The 21,745-nt window shown below is 33.7% G+C and overlaps 1 protein-coding gene across 2 annotated transcripts in view; it reads left to right on the top strand.

The window, feature by feature from the left end:
• Positions 1-9,937, top strand: part of LOC114324798 (serine protease gd-like) — an 83,976-nt gene extending 74,039 nt beyond the window's left edge. The window contains exon 8 of one of the 2 annotated variants that reach the window (XM_028272647.2): positions 8,988-9,937. In XM_028272647.2, coding sequence (XP_028128448.1) covers positions 8,988-9,187 — 200 coding nt within the window. In that variant the 3' untranslated portion in view covers positions 9,188-9,937. The remainder of the gene's footprint in view (positions 1-8,987) is intronic. The other variant, XM_028272648.2, reaches the window with a different exon arrangement.
• Positions 9,938-21,745: the final 11,808 nt, after the last annotated feature.

Consider the following 21,745-nt stretch of genomic DNA (forward strand, 5'->3'; position numbering starts at 1 on the left):
ACTAAATATATCACCAAGTACAGGGCAACCTACCTTAAACTTATAAAATCAGCTAAACAAGTCTACTACCAGAACCGTCTGGGAACCTCCAAAAGTGTTGCAAAAGAAACTTGGTCCATAATAAACGATCTTCGAAATAAAACCCACACTGCTCAAACATTTTCCCTTCCAGACCCTGAAAATCTAAATTAATACTTTGTTAATGTGAGTAAAAATATTACATCAACTATTTTGCCACAACAAGATCCCATTTCCTATCTTCCTAATTCAAGAAAGGTCTCGAATTCATTATTTATAAGACCAGTCGATAAATCTGAACTGATCCAAACAATCAATAGTATCAAAAGCAAATCTTCCTGTAGTACTGATGGTCTATCGATAAAAATTTTTTCTAATCTTCCAGAAAACGTGTTAGAAGTCAGTTCTCACTAATTAATGATTCTTTTGAGAAAGGTAAATTTCCAGAGTGCCTGAAGACAGCCATCATTATTCCTCTTTATAAGGATGGTGAAAAATCTAATACCTGCAATTATAGACCTATTGCACTACTACCGGTACTCTCCAAAATTATTGATGGACTCATAAAAGCCCGACTTATGTCCTTTCTAGTTGAAAACAACATTTTATCGCAAAATCAGTTCGGCTTTTTAATTAATAAATGCACCACTGATGCCATGTTTTCTGTACTACATGAGGTTTATCAAGCACTGAACAATAATCTTCACACTGCCACCGTTTTTTGTGACTACAGAATTCGAGGCATTTCTTTAGATTGGTTCCAATCTTACTTGGATGATAGGAAACAACTGGTTAGAGCAAATGATACAGACTCTAGTCTCAAAAACATTGTATGTGGGGTACCTCAAGGTTCAGTATTGGGTCCTCTACTTTTCCTTATCTTTATTAATGATATCACTAATTTAAAAATCAATGGAAAAATCTTTCTTTTTGCTGATGATACCAGTATCACTTGGAGCAACTCAAATATTGCAACTCTTCATGCTACTATAACTTCTGATCTACTTAAAATAAAAACCTGCTCTGATTCAAATTTACTCTCGTTTAACGTAGACAAAACAGTAGCATTCTCTTATAAAGGAGCTCTTCAACCCTTACCTCTTAATAACAGCCAGATCAGTACCGTTGATTCTGTAAAATTTCTTGGTATTTTTTTAGACAGCAACCTTAAATGGTCCCTCCATATCGATTTGTTACGGAAGAAACTCTCTTCATCTTGCTATGCTATAAGATCTGTTTCGAATGAACTCAATTTAGCATCTTCCAAAATAACATATTTTTCTTTGTTCGGGTCATATCTTCGTTATGGTCTTCCTTTTTGGGGTTCTGGTACAGCTACCCAATTCGATGTTATTTTCAAATTACAAAAAAGAGCAATAAGATATCTGTTTGGCCTCAGAAGAACAACACATTGCAGAAGTTACTTCAAAGATCACAGAATTTTAACCCTTCCATCTTTGTATATTTTAGAAACTGTTTGCTTAATTCGTAAACATCTACATGTCTTTCCACCAAGACCTAATCATGACAACTTCACGAGAAATTCTACGTTTGACGTCTATTTGCCGACCCCGTCCTCGGAGTTAGTAAAGAAATCGATATTATATTCCGCAAAAAAAAATGTACAACCATCTCCTCCTACAACTAAAATCTGCACCATCTTTCCCCAAATTCCGTAAACTGACAAAAGCCTATTTATCTGAAAGACCATATTATTCAGTAGAAAATTTTTTTAGTCAATAACTAAGAAATTACAGTACCCTTTGCACAAGTAGTATTTTTATTATTTTTTTTATCTATATTTGGGTGTCATATGCAGCAGCTTAACTTTTTAACTTTTAAACTTTTTTTATTAATTATTAGGTAGACTATGCATTTGAAATTTATTTACATTTTTACAATTGACTCATTCTATTTTAACTTCATTATTATTATTATTATTATTTAAATATATTGACGATTTGTGTAATTTTAGTAAATTGTATTGTTACTGTTTTGTTTTTTTGACTATTTATAAGCTTTGTCGATAAAATTGTAAAATTTTTCATGACAATAAAGCATATCTCTATTCTATCTAATCTTTCAGTCTGCGTTTAAATTTTTTAAAAATTCTTATGTGTTCTCAGAATTCGAAAAAAAATGAATGCATTTAAAACACATCGGTGCGAAAAATTGCAAGACATCCTGCCAGTATATTTGCTTTTTTTGACCTTTATATAATATATATTCAACTAAACTTATATGTAATCATCTGATATTTTTTATTATTTTAAGTGAATTAAAGCTTTTATGCCTGGTTGCACCAACAGATCTTAGGCTTAAGCCGAGAATATCATAAGAATTAATGTAATATAATTACAATATAATATAATAGGAACATCATAATATAATAATAGATATACTTGATAACAAGGTAAGATTCCAAAATGATGGTGCAACGAAGGTGATACTTCCGGTGGTCCTATCTATAAGCAGAGCTTAGCTAAGCTGGAGCTTAAGATCTGTTGGTGCAACCAGGCATTAATATTCTTTCATTGCACCTCTCCGGAGCCTAACTACAGGTTATAGTAACAAATCAGCATATCTGCAAGATATTAAAGTTGGTTGGATAAACATTAAAGGATTTTTTGTATCGATCATAATTCCTCCTCTAAACATGACCATTCATCTTTTATATTTGTGTACAAATCTGTCAGTTTTCGTTCTTGCTTGTCTTCCGTGCCCTCTAAGTACTTCTTTTTCAGGTTCCTTCCCCTATCGGAGGTTGGAAATCATCATTGGTATTTTAATTTTATTGGCCGCACTTCTGAATAATCCTAATGAGCTGCAACCGAACCACTCTCTCAAATTTCTTAGCCAGGATATTTTGCATCGTCCTGGGTTTCTCTTCCCTTGTATCTTCCCTTGCATAAAATTAACCTAAGTAATGTGTACTTCTCGCCCCTCATTATATGACCCAGATATTGAATCTTTTTAATTTTAACAGTTTTTATGACTTCACATTCTTTCTTCATTCTTTGTAACACCTCTATATTAGTTAATTTTTCAGTCCATGATATTCTGTGGATTCTCCTGTAGCACCACATCTCAAAGGAGTTTAATTTTTTGATTTCAGACTGTTTTATTGTCCACGCTTCCATGCCGTATAGTAAAGTAGAAAAAACGTAACAACGTAGCATTCTTGTGCGGATCTCTAGATTAAGGTTATGGTTGCAAAGTAAGTTCTTCAATTTTATGAACGTGTTTCTTGCCATTTCTATTCTAAATCTTATTTCTTTTGTTTGATCTCCATCTTCGGTTCCTAAATATTTACATGTTGTTACTCTTTCGATCGTTGTATTATTGATGATCAGGTTATTTACATTTTGTGAGTTTTTTTAGAATATCATTTATTTCGTTTTCTTGAGATTCATTTGCCTTTCATCATACCTTTCACATGCATTTTATACATGTCGTATTATGTACTGTAGATCTTTCATGTCACTTGCAAATATGACCGTATCGTCCGCATATCTAATATTATTAATGCTATTTCCGTTAACCAAATACCTTCCACAATATCCAATAAAGCTTCTTGAAATATCACTTCACTGTAGACGTTGAATAAGAGCGGTGAAAGTATGCACCCTTGCCGAACTCCTATAAGTATACTTACTTCGTCTGTCAGTTCTCCTTCGACTCTTACTCTTGCATTCTGATTTTGATACAGATTCGATATAATTTGTAGATCTCGACTATCTATGTTTTTGGTCTTAAGAATACTAAAAAGATTTTCATGTTGAACTCGGTCAAAAGCTTTTTTAAAATCTATGAAGCAAGCATATATGTCCTGATTCATATCCAGACATCGTTGTGTCAGAACATTGACTTCGAATAATGCTTCTCTAGTTCCTAGACCCTTTCTAAAACCCATCTGTGAATCACTTATTTCTTGTTCTAATTTCACGTGGATTCTGTTATATGACTTTAAGGAAGGTTTTCAATGTGTGGCTCATTAATGCAATTGTCCGATAGTCATTGCAATCTTTAGCATTTGTGATTTTTGGAATCGTTACACAAGTTGAGAGAAGCCATTCTTTGGGTATGTGTCTTGTCTTGTATATGGAGTTAAAAAGGTCTACCAAGACATCAATATTATCTTCATCAATTATCTTCAATAGTTCAATTGGTATTTTATCGGGTCCTGGAGCTTTTCTACCTTTTGTGTGTTTTATGGCCTAAATAACTTCCTCTTTCATTATTTCTGGTCCCGTGGTTTCTTCGTCAACTTCTAATTGTTCTACTTTTTGGGCATAAAATAGGTGTTCAATGTATTCTTTCCATCTACGTAATTTCTCTTGCGTTTCAGTTATAGTGGTACCATCTGCATTTGTTAATATCCCGATTGGTTTGTTACGATTTCCTGAACTCATTTCTTTAACCTTCTTATGGGTGTTGAAAGTGTCATACCTTGCCTCACATTCCTCAATTTCTTGGCACTTAATGGACATCCATGTTTCCTTAGCTTGTTTTATTTTCTGTTTTATTTGTTTATTAATTTCTTGATATTTAATTTTATCTTCGTTTTTATGTATTATTCTTTCGTCCATCTTTTCGAGAATTTCTTGTGTCATCCATTCTTGTAAATGTTAATGTTTTCCGTCCCACAGTCTCTATTGTGCTCTTTATATTCTTCCATTTTGTTTCAATATCTGTAGTGTTCTTATTTTATTGTTTTATTTCTTGGTTTCTCTGATTTATTTTATTTCGAGTTTCTTGGTACGTATTTGGTTCTCTTAGTTTATCAATGTATATTTGTGGTCTAGATCTTTTCATTAATAGTTTTCTCAATCTTACATTCATATTTGCTACTACTGGGTTGTGGTCCGAGTTTACATCTGCTCCAGGGTAAGTCTTCACTACTGTAATAGAGTACACGACTAAATACACGACTCCGTTAATCATCATTTTACAGATCCTACTTTCCTTTGAAAATAGCACACTTTTCCAATTTCCAATGTTCCAGTCAAGTCATCAATAATATAAGAACTAACAAAGAGCTCGAAGAACTTTTCCCAGACGCCAACACCGTAAAAGAAATAAAGTCCAAAAGACTCCAATGGGCAGGACAGCTCAGAAGACATTCTGACCAAAGAACAGTAGGACTGGTGTGGGAGGAAGTCCCAATTGGAAGAAGACAACGCGGAAGCCCTCCACTCCGGTGGCGAGATAATATAGCAGGAGACCTGAACACTATGGGCGTGGAGAATTTGGTGGAGGTTGCTCAAGATAGAGAACAGTGGAGGCATGTTCTCAAGTCGGCTAAAACTCACGAAGGGTTGTAACGCCACGGAGTAAGTAAGCAAATGAAAGGAATAAATTACTTATTTCTTAATACGGCGACCATGAGGGAAATTGCTAAAACAGGTTGATTTTTATGTTTAAATTATGATTTTTTGACATGTATATCATGTTAGTGACGTCATCAACGTGAGCATGATGACGCAGTCGATGACTTTTTTTTAATAAGAAACGGGTAGTGTACTAGATCCTTAGAAATGTTATTCACTTCTCTGTTTAGTAAAATAAACATTAATATAATTATTTACACAGGGTGCCCAAAAGAAGTTTTTTTAGTTAAATTAATTGACACAAGAAGAAGAATGTATGTAATTTATTTAATTCAAAATACATTTTCCAGCTATCATAAAACAGAAAAAAATGTTAAACATTTCTTTTTGCTCAAATTCATGTTCAAGCTGGCACCCACCTGCTTCTTGGGAGTTTGGTCAACAAATAAACATTTTCTTCTGTTTTTTGACGGAATTAAAATGTATCTATAAATAAATAAATTACATACATTCTTCTTTTTGTGTCAATTAATTTAATTTTTTTTTAACATCCAACGTTTATTGCAATCTGTCTGATCACAAACAATAAGCAATACATAATATTATTGAAAAATAACACAGATGGAAGCCGCCCAGTGGCGAGCACCCAGTAAGACATATAACATTATAATTTTAAAATAAGACATAACAATTACTTGGAACATAATACATAGATAAAATTTAGTATAGTGGACAGTTCAGACAATAAAAATATGATTATTAAAAGTCTAAGGAACGTGAATAAAAATACGAAAGAAGTTTAAAAATCACTAACACTAAAACATGATTATTTCACTGCACTATGACACTGCACTCTGTTGTTGCTCTGATGTCCAGATGTACTAGAGGTCCAAAGGGTCAGGTCTTTTTAATCGTCTTTCATGAGAAATGTTGAGCTGGTCTGTGGCGAGTGGATTTGGATGGCAGGATAGTCTTGTCTTGTATCTAGAATTTACAGCAGATATTGCTTCGCTAACTGTTGGTAGCTGTAGGTCGTGGTGCAATCTCTGGTTCGTAACATACCAAGGGGCATTGCAGATCTGGCGCAACACTTTTGATTGGAACCGTTGAAGTTTTTGAATGTTGGTATTACTAGCTGTTCCCCATATTTGTGCTGCATATAGCCACACCGGTTTTAAAATGCATTTATAAATCATAATTTTGTTCTCCAGGCTAAGATTTGATTTCCTACTCATGTACCAATACATTTTCCTGTAGATTAGGCCGAGTTGAAGACGTTTCTTCCAGATGTGGGTGCCCCAATTAAGTTTACTATCTAAATGAATTCCCAGGTATTTTACGGCGGTATTGACTGGTAGTGGAGTGTTATTTATAGAAACCGGAGGCGCGACACCTTTTTTTAAAGTAAATGTTATTTGTGTGGATTTTAAACTGTTGACTTGTACTCGCCACAATTTAAGCCAGCTCTCTAGTTCAGTCAGATGATTTTGCAATACCTCGGATGCTTCTGTTGCTATAGGATTTGAAGCCATTATAACTGTGTCATCCGCATATGTAGCAATTGTTGTATTAATGGTGGTTGGAAGATCCGATGTGTATATTAAGTAAAGTGTTGGTCCTAATATGCTTCCTTGTGGAACTCCAGAACATATTGGAAACAGGTTAGTAATTTCCCCTCCTCTTTTGACTTGAAAAAATCTATCTGTCAGATAGGATCTTAATAGTGAACTTATGGGATAAGGAAATATGGATTTAATCTTGGAGATAAGACCTACATGCTAAACTTTATCGAATGCCTGTGAGACATCTAGGAATGCAGCTGTACAGTAATTTTTGTGTTCGAGCGAATTTCTGATAGTTTTTACTACCCTATGAATTTGCTCGATGGTACTATGTTGTTTCCTAAAGCCAAACTGATAATTAGGTAAAACATTGTTGCTGTCTAATGTAGGCTCTAGTCTTCTCAGGAAAAGTCGCTCGAACACTTTAGATATAATAGGCAACAAGCTTATTGGACGATATGAAGATACTTCCGCGTGATCCTTATTAGGTTTTGGGATTAGAACAATTTGAGCTACTTTCCATTGGAGTGGAAAGTAACCTGTTTTTAATATTGAATTAAATATATAAGTAATTAAGCTTACACCTTCGTTGGGTAGATTTTTTAGGACCAAACTAGATATTATATCATACCCAGGTGACTTCTTATTCTCCAGATTATCAATTACTTCTTCTACTTCAGATTTCTTGAAAATTTTAATAGGCGGAGCCATTTGATATGGTGCGTTTATGACTTCATGAATATCTTCTTCTTCTTCAGCTGAGACTTCCCTCTGATGCGGTTGAAATACCTCGCATAAATGATTTGCGAAAGTATAAGCTTTATCTTTGTCAGTTTTAGCCCATGTGCCATTTAGTTTCCTGATTGGCATATTCATTTGTTCGTTGTCTTTAAGTTTTTTTTGTTAGTTTCCACAGAGAATAATTTGTATCATCTGAAGGTGAGAGGTTCTTTAAATAATTGTTGAATCCATTGTCTTTATGTTGGATCAAGTTTCTTTTGAGTAATCTGCAAGCTCTATTAAAATTTGTTTTATCTTCTGGGTGTCTAGTGAGCTGCCACCTCTTTCTTAGTTTTCTTTTTTCCAGTATAAGTGTATTTATGTGAGCTCTATACCTATCCCAGTTTGTTCTTTTATTACACAGTGTTAGAAGTTTAGGACAATTGTGAATTTGGCTTAGTAGGTCTATGAAGAAAGGGGAATGATCCGATGATAGGTCAAAAGAAGGAGAAATTTGGATATGGGTGTGTGTTATTCCTTTTAATACAGCGAAATCAATAAGATCAGGAATTTTTTGTCTATCAGTGGGCCAATAAGTAGGCTGTCCAGTAGAGAGAGAAGTTAAATGATTCTCATTAATACTTTTTAATAATTCTCGCCCTCGTGAGGTTATGATTCTGGAGCTCCATTTGTGATGTTTGGCATTGTAATCTCCAGCAGCAATGAAACGGTGTCCGAGTATCTCAAAGTATTCAGTAAAATGATCAGCTTTAATTATTTTATTCGGTGGACAGTAAACAGCAGATAAAATAATCGAGCCTTGTGAATCTTCTACCGACACTGATGTAGCTTGAATGTTGACTCTGCTAATTTTGTTTATTTCATGATGCTTAATATTATTTCTTATAATAATTGCCGTACCTCCATGGGCCTTTCCTAATGGATGTTGAGTTACGTAGGTTGAATATTTGGGAATATTAAAATAACTCTTAATAGTCATGTGTGCTTCGGAAATAAACATAACTAGATTATGAGAATAAATAAAAGCTCTTACTTCATGAAAATGATTAGTTAAGCCATTGGCATTCCAACAGCACATCTTAAGTTTAGTGTTGAAGATTAAGCTTCATTTATTTAATTATTTATACTTCATTTATACAATTAATTTAATTAAAAAACATTTTTTTTGACACCGTTTATAAATAGTTACGTTAATGTTTAGATTACTGAATAGACAACTGAATTACCTCTCAAATCAGCTAGCACACGACCCTATTCTCATCTAAAAAAAAATTATCGATTACGTCATCACGCTTAGATGTATGACGTCACTAGTATATTACCGTATTTTTTTCAGAAGGCGGCGAGAAACTGACAGGTCCTTGCACAGGAGACACTGGTGCAGGCTTTTTCATATCCATTGACGGAGCATATAATTTAAGAGGTATAGCATCAGTTATTCCCAGCAAGAACGGAAGATGTGATTTGTCAAGCGGATATTCAGTGTTTTGTGACGTTGCCAAGTTCTTGGAATGGATAAAATCCCGCATGACGTAAATGAGTGTAGTCTAGATAAACTGTGATCTAAAGAATACTTTGGACTTTTATTATTTGCATGCTGTTTGTGGAGTTTTTGCTTGGTTTATGTAAGAAATGAAGCAATAAAAGAACGTATCATTTTATAATACTCCTATGTGAGTAATGTATTATTTTGTATGTCGAAATGAAATTTTTTGATGATGTAATCAGGTTAGTAAAGATTAAGGGCCGGTTGTTCGAACGCTAATCAAAACTGATCATTATCAAGTATTTAATTACAATTATATTTGATTAAGCGTACTTCTGACAGATGTCGCATTTTGAGGTTATGTTGACTGATTTATTTTATTATTTTGGTTTTAATTTAAAATAAAACATAATTAAACTCTTTCTGATGTTAATTTCTTGTTTTTACTTACAAATCAATAATAATAATAAGCAATTTTTAATAATTTAAGAGCTGCGGCTATATTTTAATTACTGTTTTACCTACAATCAATAACTGATTAGTGTTTTACATGTATTTTTCATGTCGTGATTTGATTCCCATCAAGAAAATTGATTACAATAAATTATTGATTATAATCAACTTCTTGATTAGCGTTCGAACAACCGGCCCTAAGAGGTTTAAAAACTAGGATACTGCTACAATACCTATACAGGGTGATTGACTAAGAATGCCCAATCTCTGAGTTGTAGATTATAGACGTCAAAATATTAAGATTTAAACTAAATCACTTAAATAAAATGTGCATCGTTACTGAGTTACAGGATGTTTTATTTAAAAATTTAATAACTATTTTTACCCATTCCCTAATAGCACACGACGTCCAATGGACGTCCAAAATAGGTCCATTTTTGGTCCTAACGTCCATGGACTATAAATGGACGTCCTTTGGACGTCCCATGTTGGACGTCCTTCGGAAGGAATAAATATGGACGTCCTTTGGACGTCCGACGTTGGACGTCCTTCGGACGGAATAAAAATGGACGTCCTTTGGACGTCCGACGTTGGACGTCCTTCGGAAGGAATAAATATGGACGTCCTTTGGACGTCCGACGTTGGACGTCCTTCGGACGGAATAAAAATGGACGTCCTTTGGACGTCCGACGTTGGACGTCCTTCGGAAGGAATAAATATGGACGTCCGACGTTGGACGTCCTTCGGAAGGAATAAATATGGACGTCCTTTGGACGTCCGACGTTGGACATTCTTCGGACGGAATAAAAATGGACGTCCGACGTTGGACGTCCTTCGGATGGAACAAATATGGACGTATATATACTGGACGAAATACGGACAATTCCCTAATAGCACACGACGTCATTTAGACGTCCAAAATAGGTCCATTTTTGGTCCTAACGTCCATGGACTATAAACGGACGTCCCATGTTGGACGTCCTTCGGAAGGAATAAATATGGACGTCCTTCGGACGGAATAAATATGGACGTCCTTTGGACGTCCGACTTTGGACGTCCATACTGGACGAAATACGGACGTTTTATGAACGCTTATATTGGACACATTATACCAATTACGAGATCAAATAGCAAAATAATTCAATAAAATATTAACTTGCGTTAACTTTACGTTAATGAAATACAGTCAAACCTGTCACTAACGGCCACTAAAATGAAAGAACTATTGGCCGATATAGAAAAGTGGTCGTTATTGCCAGTTTTTGTAGCCTAGATATACAGTACAACCTGTGTTACTGGCCACCTGTACTAACGGCCAGTTTAAAAATTCCCCAAACCAATTATATCTAGACTACAAAAACTGGCAATACCGGTCACCTTTCTATATCGGCCAATAGCTTTTTCATTTTTAGCGGCCGTTACTGACAGGTTTTACTGTAATTAGTGTGGGGAATTTTTAAACTGGCCGTTAGTACAGGTGGCCGGTGTTGGCAGGGGGCCGGTAACACAAGTTTTACTGTAGTTTAAATCGATTAGATCGAAAGATTAAATCTTAATTCAAAATTGTATATTAAATTATTACAATTATAAAACTATATAGTTTAATATCCAAAACATGTTTTGATTTCATGTAATGTAATGAAAATCTTATTTGTAAATTATTGGTTACAATGTTTAACAACAGGAAATATTCAAGAATAAATAAAATAAAAGTTTCCCCTAACAACAAAACATTCCAGGAATTCTACTATCAAAGTTCTATTCCGTGAACATCTGATTAAATTATGGCTGGAAAGTTACCACAAGATATTCTATGAAAAGAGTACAATGTCCTCCTGGAGGGGTAAAATTTTCCATACTCTAAAGAGAGGCCATTTACTATTCAATTTGCGTTCATTTTCAAATTTGCCGCGCGAGTATCTATGTAGCGTCGCGTGGTCATTGGTCATCAAGTCATCAATTATTTCATTTTCATCATAAGATAACCTAAAAATTTAGTAAAAATTTTGATTGGAAAAAAATGCATCGATAAGGGGGTGAAAAATGGAAATTAGTGGCTTTTTTTGCTGTACTCAACTGTACTGTTTAGTATGCTAGTTTTGGCTATGGCTGGATCTCTTAAACAATTATGTAAGTATTATAAAATCCGTTTTCAATTTTCTTTATGAAACGAATCATTTATGCATGTATTACCTGTAAATATTTTGATTTTTAATTGTAAAGAATAGAAAAATTACCGTTCATTTTAATTTTTTTTAGAATCAGCTGAAAGTGGTCTACAAAAAACCAGATATAACCAAAATAAAGATATAAAAAGTGTATTGGCTAATTGGAAGAAACAACATTGTCCATGCATAATAAGTTATTACTTTATAAACAAATATTAATACCTAGGAATGGAACCTGAATATAATCATCAAGAAGATAGCAGGAATCCCGACAAACAACTTAAATAAGTACAAGAATATTGAGGAAATCCTCCTCGATACTACTGGGCAAACTAGAAGATTGAAGAGGACAAAGCCTTTTGAACTAGTTTGAGTGATAGGTGATAGTGAAAAGCAGAGCATAGTGCGTGATGTGGCTGTGTATGTTAGAATAGTGCACGATCTTGTTAGATTAGATAAGAGACGCTATCGGGTAAGCTCTTCATTTTAAGAAACATTAGTAATTTAGGTTAAATTAAAATTGCTCATTGGTCAGTTATGACCAGATTGCTTTTTTTATGTTTGGCAAAAAGGGCGTAAGTCAGAATTGCACATTGCTAATGTTTTGATGATTTCTGGACCAGCAAAAAACTGTTGTAGACGTAAACTGTATGTACCAATAAAAGAGCCGATTTTTCTGGTCCAGAAATCATCAAAACATTATCGATGTGCATTTCTGACTTAAGCCCTTTTTCCCAAACATCAGAGAATTGTAATGTACAAATTCTCCTATCTGATTTTTCATGAATTTTGTAGGAGACGAAAAACCATTTTTAGGATCATCTCCTGCTTTCACATGTAAATTTTGACATGTCTTGTAGTAAATAGATAGTTGAATTTACTACAAAACATGTCAAAAAATATATGAAAACAGGAGGTAACCATAAAAAAGTTTTTAGTCTCTCTTACAAAACTCATGAAAAAACAAATCGGAGGTATGTCACATCAGTGACTATATCCAGGGAATGTCTAAAAAATATACTTTGATGTCCCAAGAACCAAATATAACCTTTATATATATACAGGGTGTAACAAAAATACAGGTCATAAATTTAATCACATATCCTGGGACCAAAAATAGTTTGATTGGACCTAACTTACCTTAGTACAAATGTGCACAAAAGAAAAGTTACAGCCCTTTGAAGTTATATATTAATAGCACCAAGGGCCTTAGAGGCCCATGGCTTGAAAAGTTTGTTTTTTCTTCATTTTCACGTTTCTTTATGTACTGAGATCTTCTCTGGCTTGATATGTGATTTTTCTCCATTCCTTCCTCTTATTCATTTTTCTTTTCTGACCCTGTAACACCATTCTTTCCAAATCTTTTTCGACCTCTTGCTTCCATCTATTTTCCGGTCTTCCTCTTCTCTTTCTTGAAGCTATAGTGTAGTTTAGTACCCTTTTCGGAGTCCTCGTTTTTGGCATCCTTTCAATGTGACCTTGTGATCTAAGTCTCTATGCCTTTATCACTCATTTGAAGTTACAAAATGAAAAGTGATTTTTTCCAATGTATCGAAAACAATGTGCTTTTGTGCACGTTTCAATTTAATTATTATTGTAGTACCTACCATTTAAACAACGTTTTAAAAACTTTTTTGCCTCTTATTGCTTTTTCGAAAAGTCAATTTTTATCGAAATATTGTGAATATTTGTCAAATCCACCACATATTTGTATATGGTTAAGTACGATTATGGAGACTTGGTAATAATATGCAAACTTATTTATGCTTTACATTTTTAGGTATATTTTGAACCATATTAAAAAAGAAGCCAGACTCGATAAAACGTGCCTTATCGAAAAAATACAAAGAGGCAAAAAAGTTTTGAAAACACTCTGTTTAACTAATGGTACCTCAGTAATAGTTTAATTGGAACATACAACATTTGGGGGGTTTAAAGGAACAAAACCCCCATAAAATTTTAAGTGGACATATTAAAAAAGAAGTCGCAACTCGATAAAAACTGCCTTATCTGAAAAATACTAAGAAACAAAAATATTGAATTTAACTAATGGTACCACAATAATAAAATTGAATTGGAACATACACAAAAGTTTGGGAGGATTTAAGGGATCAAAACCCCCATAAAATTTTTATGGGGTGCACAAATTTCACCATAATTTTTCTTTAAGATATTCCTGCCATAATAATGCCACATGTCACATGTCCATTTTCAATAAAAAATCGCTAATAGTTTTCGATATAATCGAAAAAATCCATTTTCATTTTGTAATTTCAAAGGGCTGTAACTTTTTATGTGCATATTTGTACAAGGTAAGTTAGGTTCATTTGAACTATTTTTGGTCCCAGAATAATGTGATTTAATTTATGACCTGTATTTTTGTTACACCCTGTATATACAGCCCATTACGCACCACCTTAAAAATTGGGCATTTTTGATGTCTCGAATTTCCTAAACCTGTTGTTGCATCTAAGTGATTTTTTTTATAATATTCTAGCCTAGGCCCTAGAATATGTTACCTCCTTATGCTTGTCATGCACAGGGAGCTATACTGTAATATATATTATATCACATTACTATAGAGAGCGATATGATATAATATACATATATTACAGCATGACAAGCTTAAGGAGGTAACCTATAGCCTAGGCTATAATATTATAAAAACATCACTTAGATGGGACAACAGGTTTAGGAAATACGAGACATCAAATATACCCCATATTTAAGGTGGTGCGTTAATTTCTTGGAGAAGTGTATTGTAATTTAATGTAAATACTGTAATATCCAATAATTGTAATTTGATATAAGATGAAATATAAGTTCCTTAAAAAATATATTTTTTATTTCCCACAATACATTCTCCACAGGTCTAAATATCGTCGCTAGACATCCACCGAATGACCTTCCAGGACGTTAGATGGATGTTCAGCAGCAAGACATTGGACCAAACTGGGACATCCTATGAATGCCCAAATGACGTCCACCGAACGTCCCCTCCGACGTTAGGTGGACCTCCATTGGACGTTTAACAACTTGGCCTTTGGACCAAAATTGGACGTCCTGTTAAGGTCCAATTCACGTCCCCTAGGACGTCCGATTAAGGTCCAATTCACGTCCCCTAGGACGTCCGATTAAGGTCCAATTTACGTCCGATTAAGGTACAATTTACGTCCGCTTAAGGTCCCATTTACGTCCGATTAAAGTCCAATTTACGTCCGATTAAGGTCCAATTTACGTCCGATTAAGGTCCAATTTACGTCCGATTAAGGTCCAATTTACGTCCGATTAAGGTCAAATTTACGTCCTATTAAGGTCCAATTTATGTCCGATTAAGGTCCAATTTACGTCCGATTAAGGTCCAATTTACGTCCGATTAAGGTCCAATTTACGTCCCCTAGGACGTCCGATTAAGGTCCAATTTATGTCCGATTAAGGTCCAATTTACGTCCGATTAAGGTCCAATTTACGTCCCCTAGGACGTCCGATTAAGGTCCAATTTGCGTCCGATTAAGTTCCAATATACGTCCCCTCGGACCTTAGATGGACGTCCAATGGACGTTCGGTAGCGCGACATTTGGACCAAAATAGGACGTATAAAGGACGTTCCTCGGACGAAAACGGACGTCCAAAGGACGTCCCTAAAGTCCGTGAAGGACGTCCAATGGACGTCCATTGGACGTCCTTGTGCTATTAGGGTTACTGTATAACTATTTGATATATCCTTGTCACACTTTGCAGAAAATTTAGTTACCGTACACCCTACTAAATTATGATAAACAAACGTTTCTGGCTACTACCAGAGGCGTACGACAGGGGATAGTGGATGGTTTACCCTTCTCAAATTCTACGCCACCGACGAAATTGCAATTTTAGCAGAATATTTCGATTCTAAAATACTTTCTACGTAAATATTAATATACTCTTTATTCGTAACGATGAAGTCATGAGATATTTGAAGTTAAAAATGAAACAGCACAGCTATTTTGATTAATGTATTGCGTTTTTTCATTTTTAACTTCAAATTTCCGAAAACTAATGATTTTATCATTACCAATGAAGAGTATGTTATTTGCATTGAAAGTGTTGGAGAATCTATAAATAATATTAAAGCAGTAATTCCATCAGTGGCGTAGAATTTACGAAGGGGCAACCATTCACTTTCCCTGTACGCCTCTGGTAGTAGCCACAAACGTTTATTTATTAAAAATAAATTAGTAGGGTGTACAGTACCTACACTTTTTTAAAAGTAGGATAAGGATATTTCAAATACTTTTAAAGTACTATGTACAAAATTTTTAAAATTATTTAAATCAATCATCCCTATTACATATATATTAACTATTTGTATCCAGTACTTTAAAAGTATTTGTCATATCCTTATAGTATTTGGTAAAATGTGTAAATACTGTAGTACACCTTAATAAAATATGTTAAAAAAAATTTCTGGCTACAACCAGAGACGTCCGACAAGGGAAAGTAAATGGTTGACCCTTTCCCTACTCTAAGCCACTGGCGGAATTACTATTTTAGTACAATTTTTCGATTCTCCAATACTTTTTATGTAAATAATACACTCTTAGCTCGTACCGATAAAATCATTGGTTTTTGAGATATTTGAAGTGAAAAATGAAGGGGCACAATACATTAATCAAAATAGCTGTTCGTTTCATTTTCAACTTCAAATATCTCGAAAACTAATGACTTTAACGTTACGAATGAGGAGTGTACTATTTACATAAAAAGTATTGGAGAATCGAAATATTGTGCTAAAAGTGCAATTCCGCCAGTGGCGTAGAATTTGGGAAGGGTCAACCATTCAATATTCCCCTCGTACGCCTCTGGTAGTAGCCAGAAACGTTTGTTTATGTCAAGTAGTTTTAAAGCACTGGGTAAAAATATTTATTAAATTTTTAAATAAAACACCCTGTAACTCAGTAAGGAGCCACATTTTATTTAAATGATTTGGGTTAAATCTTAATATGTTGACGTGTAGAATCTACATCGCAGAGATTGGACATTCTTAATGAATCACCCTGTAGAAATATTTTTAAAAAATATTTATTTTCCCTGTGGGACATAAGTTTTGACAAACAATATAGAGGCCTTAATCGTGAAAATGTTATTTAAAATCGCAATTATCAAAATGGGTAAGAAATTATGCGGTGCTACTATTGTATGCGGTCTACCCTGAGGATGCGGTCTACCTGTGCATATAGTTCTATTGTATTGTGCGGTCTACCTGTGCATATAGTTCTATTGTATTGTGCGGTGTACCGATCGCAATCTGAAAATTCCTGAAGAATTTGCGCAAAATAATGAAATGCAAAGAAACTATTGTAGAAAAATCTTTATTCGTAATTAATAAACATTTGAAGGAAAATAAATGTAAAATGAAAGGAAACTAATAATTTGCAAATATACCCCAACGATTGACAAAAAAACTATAATATGTAACCTAATTATTTACAAAAGATACAGCCTAATTATTAGTAATGAAAAAATCATGCACCTTAGATAATTTATGAGAGAAAGGCAGTTATTGATTCTAGAAAGTCATACAAATACCTAACTAAGAAGGTTATGGCGTTCCTTATAATATTATAATAGGAAAGAAATACGTTTATTGTGTAGGTATTCCTGAAAATTATTACTACATAGCAATAAGGGCAGATTACAATTGCGCGCAGCGGTCAGGGTTCTCAACAGGGTGTCTAAGTTTTATTTACTTCTTATTCGTTTTGAACGGAAATTTTGCTAATTTTAAAAAATTAATTAATTAAAAAGTGAATATATTATATATTATTGTGTTTTCAATGTATCAATCAAAGGCAAAATGAAAATTAAATAAATTTTTTTTTAAATAACGCGGGCACATAAATTTGATACACCCTGTATATTGATCTGTAAATTTTTATTAGAATTTAGTTTGGATGTAAGTGGATTTCTTTTTTAATGAGCTTTCCGATGAACCATTAAAAACTTTTGTGAATAATTAAAGCGAAAAGAACGATGTATTTAGGTTTAAAATAGAAAAAGATTGTTTATTACGGGAACGATAGAATCCACAGGTAGAGGTAATTATCATTTTCTAGAAAAATGGTTTAAAAGAAAGTTTGGAATTTTAATATCTTTGTTTCACCCCAAGTAAAATGTTGTAGAATTCACCGAAAGTAATTAGGATGATCGGAATAATTTAGAAAGAATGACTGTTTGTTTGTCGAATGGAAAAGAGAAATGATTCTGATTCTTGGCAATTTGGAAGGGGAAAAGTGGTTTGAATGATTGAGGGAGTTTGAAAAAGAAGGCAGTATGTTATTGGCATCGCTGAGGAGCAGTTCGACGTTTTCGTGGATAGATAGTTAGCAAGTACCAGTGGTTGTTGGATAGTGGAGAATAGTGCTGAAAAGTGGAACGAGAGACAGATCAAATTGAGACGAAATACCTCTTTGATTCTGTATTATTGTGAGAAGGAGAGCAGAGAATTTTTGGAGTTCTGTTTGAATCGAGTACTGGTCAAAAGAGGCCTGGCTTGTTGGAGAATTGGTGCTGGTATGCTGATAGTTTTGAAGCTGGAGAACGGAGAGGGCTTTGATGAGTAGCCTTTAACATAGTCAACGAGGGAGAGCTGTTTTGGGTCACGAGAAGACATCAGAGTGAGTAAAGCAAAAGGTCAGTCAACTTATGTGAAAGATATTTTTATGTTCGGAAACTAAAATTTTGAGTAAAAAGCGTAGGAATTAAAATTCCAATATTTCAAAAAGTAAATAGGAAGTATAGCTAATCTTGCGAATACATAAGTTGGTTTTGTTTATTTTGTTGTACCAAAGTCATCGGGAACAAACCGATAAATTGTTTTTTTTTTAACTAGAATAAATTTAAGTGGTAAAAATTTCATTCGGACATCTGTGTCCACAGGTTTTAGATTTGATAGATTTTTAGAGTATTGATTTTGATAAATAAAAGACAATTCTGTATGTTTATTTTATATTTTTGCTTGATTTCTTTTTCCTTTTTTTATCCCGATTAGGATCAACTAAGAGATACTGAAACCACGAGAGAAGATAAGTATAACGTAAGATAATTTAGACATTTTTTAATATTATAAAAAGGCACCCTGAGATTATTTTATTCATTTTTATGTATGATTTGCGACAATTAAATAATTAATCAAATAAATAATACTTAATATAAAATTAATAAGAAGCGGATCATAACAATATATTATATATTATACAGTACAATTTTCAAAGGAGGAAGACCTAACCCTTCGGTCCAAACCTAACTTTCGGGTATAGAGTGTAGAGTACCCCAGGAGGTATTTGACCGCTGCGCGCAATCACAATATACCGAGCAATAAGTATTTTGCCTACAAAACGGTTTGCTGCCTTTCATTGTTTTGTGCAAATCCTTCTGAGAAAAGATTATGCTGTTGTTTAGCCTCACAGGTAGAACGCAAGCTATATATAATAGTATTATTACCAATTATTCTGCTTTATGCGTTATGGTAACTAGATTAGTCAATATATAATCTATATAATACTAATCTTTCCAAAAACTTTTTTGAAATAATATTCTTTAATTAAAAAAACACTGACGGCATTGCAATATTCTTCAAGCACAGCATTTTTGTTCAATAAATATACAGTAGAACCCCGCAAATCCGAACTAATTGGGGGGACAGCCTCTTCTGATTCCGAAAAGTTTGGATTATCCGAAAGTTAGCCTTAACTAGTAGTTCAAAGCTTTCATTGTGATTTTGAGTAGCCAATCGTTCTCGCAAGAGTGTGGACAATATTTTTGGACTCAAGTTGACTACGAGAGAACCAAAGTAAGTTTGTGTTTAACCTTTATAAACACTTTATAAACCTATATATTAAAGTATAATATTTATTTTTAAGAAATTTTAAATGTCAAAGTCCTAGTAATCCTACAGTGTCCAATTTTCTGGCTTTACTCTGTATAATAAACATGTTTTTAAGTTTTTGTCTTGAATTTTTAAATTTTTTTCACCTTCCGTTGGTTCGGATTTGCCGAAAGTTCGGATTCGCGGGGTTCGGATTTACGGGGTTCTACTGTATTTATTTTTTTATGTAATGAAAAATTGTGTTCATATTACATATCTTTAATAAAAATTTTAGAACTTGCATTTTTATTTTATACCAACGATGTGGATCCTGTATCAACCAGTCCAGTTCCTTAAATGTTTCAACCAGGACACACCCCTTCTTCCTACACTCCCTCCTCCTCTTATCTTACCCTGTATTATCAGTCTTAGCAGTTCACATCGCTATCCCCTCATTACGTGTCCCAGGTATTTAAACTTTCGTATTTTTATTGTGTTTACGATTTCATATTCTTTCTCCATTTCTCGCAATACTTCTCTGTCTATCCTATTCTAATCGTCTTCTTGTAACACCACGTTTCAAAGGACTGTAGCTTATTTATGTGTTCTTGCCAGAGTTTCACGATATTCGATAAAAATATCGATATTGTATTGATATCGTATCGAAAACCAATACGATACCGATATAATACATACTGTTATGCTCTGTATTTCTCTCTTTTATGAGATTGATGAGCAAATTCTTAATTTAATTAATTACTCAATTATTTTAATTACTGCTTATGTAAAACGAAACCAAATTTAAATTAAATTTTCTAATAAACTTTATTCTCAGGGCTATTTTATTTTTTATGCTTTACCTTTGGTTTGTGGCTTCGGGTATCTCTAGTTGCTTATTCCATCCAGGACAAAACATGGAAATTAAACACACTCAATGTCATATAAATGTTAAAAAATATTATTTATTTATCCAATATACCATAAACATAGGATTTAAAAAAATATGCTAAAATCTAAATTTGTTGCAACTATTTCTCATCTACTAAATTAAGCTTTAATTCTGATATCTCCTCTGTTTTAACAAAAAAAAAATATTTAAATAATTTGTTATTTATTCTTACAAAATTTAATAAAATTTACTTTTCTCCTTTTGAATTGATTACTTACTTCATCTTTAAAATTTTGAATGGCTAATTATGTTATAGAACTGTTCAATACAAAAATTAAGCAAATATGGTGTGGATATAAACAACTCTCTCCGTTTCACAAATGATTTGACTAACCTTTTTGTATCTTCTCTACTTCTTTTCCCGGATTGCGTCGTCCTCGATTCTCCCACACGTACACTTAGGATGTTGCGAAAGGTCCCTCTCGTCCAAACTGCTTCACAAACAAAAAAACAGGACTCGCTCGAATTCTCGACTCAGTTACCTTTCTGCTCGATATCTTGTGCAAATAGATACCAATCGGCTACTCGTTCTAAACAGAAACAGGAATCTTCCTCGGTCCCAGGAAAATTACCTTCTCAACTCGGTCAACGATTTCGTTTCAACTTGATTCTGCTCGCAAAGGCCAACTTCACTACTTTACACTGACTTCTCACTTTTCAAAAACTGGACTGCTGTCTTCAAATATTCATTTCACAGTGCCTATTTTTTCTCTCCTTAAAATCAGACTCAACACTCTCTGATCCCTTCTATCCATCATTTTCCACCAATCACAAAACATCCTTTCTACCCACTACCCATATTTAGTGGAGTCAATGAAGGTTTTCACCTCCGATTTCGTTGAACCTCCATCGATTTTCATGAAAATTGGTAAGTATGTAGAGGATACCTCAAGAAACAAAGGTGACATGGTGCCAACTTGCGCTTTTACCCTGAGGGGGATGCCACCCCTTCTCGGGGGTGGAAATTATTTTATTAAAAATAATACCGCTAATCGATAGAGGGACAAATTATAAGTAAAATTTGTTATATAAAGTTATTCCAATAAATCAATAGTTTTTGAGTTATTAAAGATCATAAGTTTTGATTTTTCCTGAAAAAAATCCATGTTTTAAAGCAGTTTTTCATAAATAACTCAAAAACCATAAGTTTCTTCAAAAAAGTTGTTATTACCAAAATCGAAGATAATATAAA

This window comes from Diabrotica virgifera, chromosome 7 (assembly GCF_917563875.1).
Source record: "Diabrotica virgifera virgifera chromosome 7, PGI_DIABVI_V3a".
In the NCBI taxonomy this organism is placed as follows: Eukaryota; Metazoa; Arthropoda; class Insecta; order Coleoptera; family Chrysomelidae; genus Diabrotica; species Diabrotica virgifera.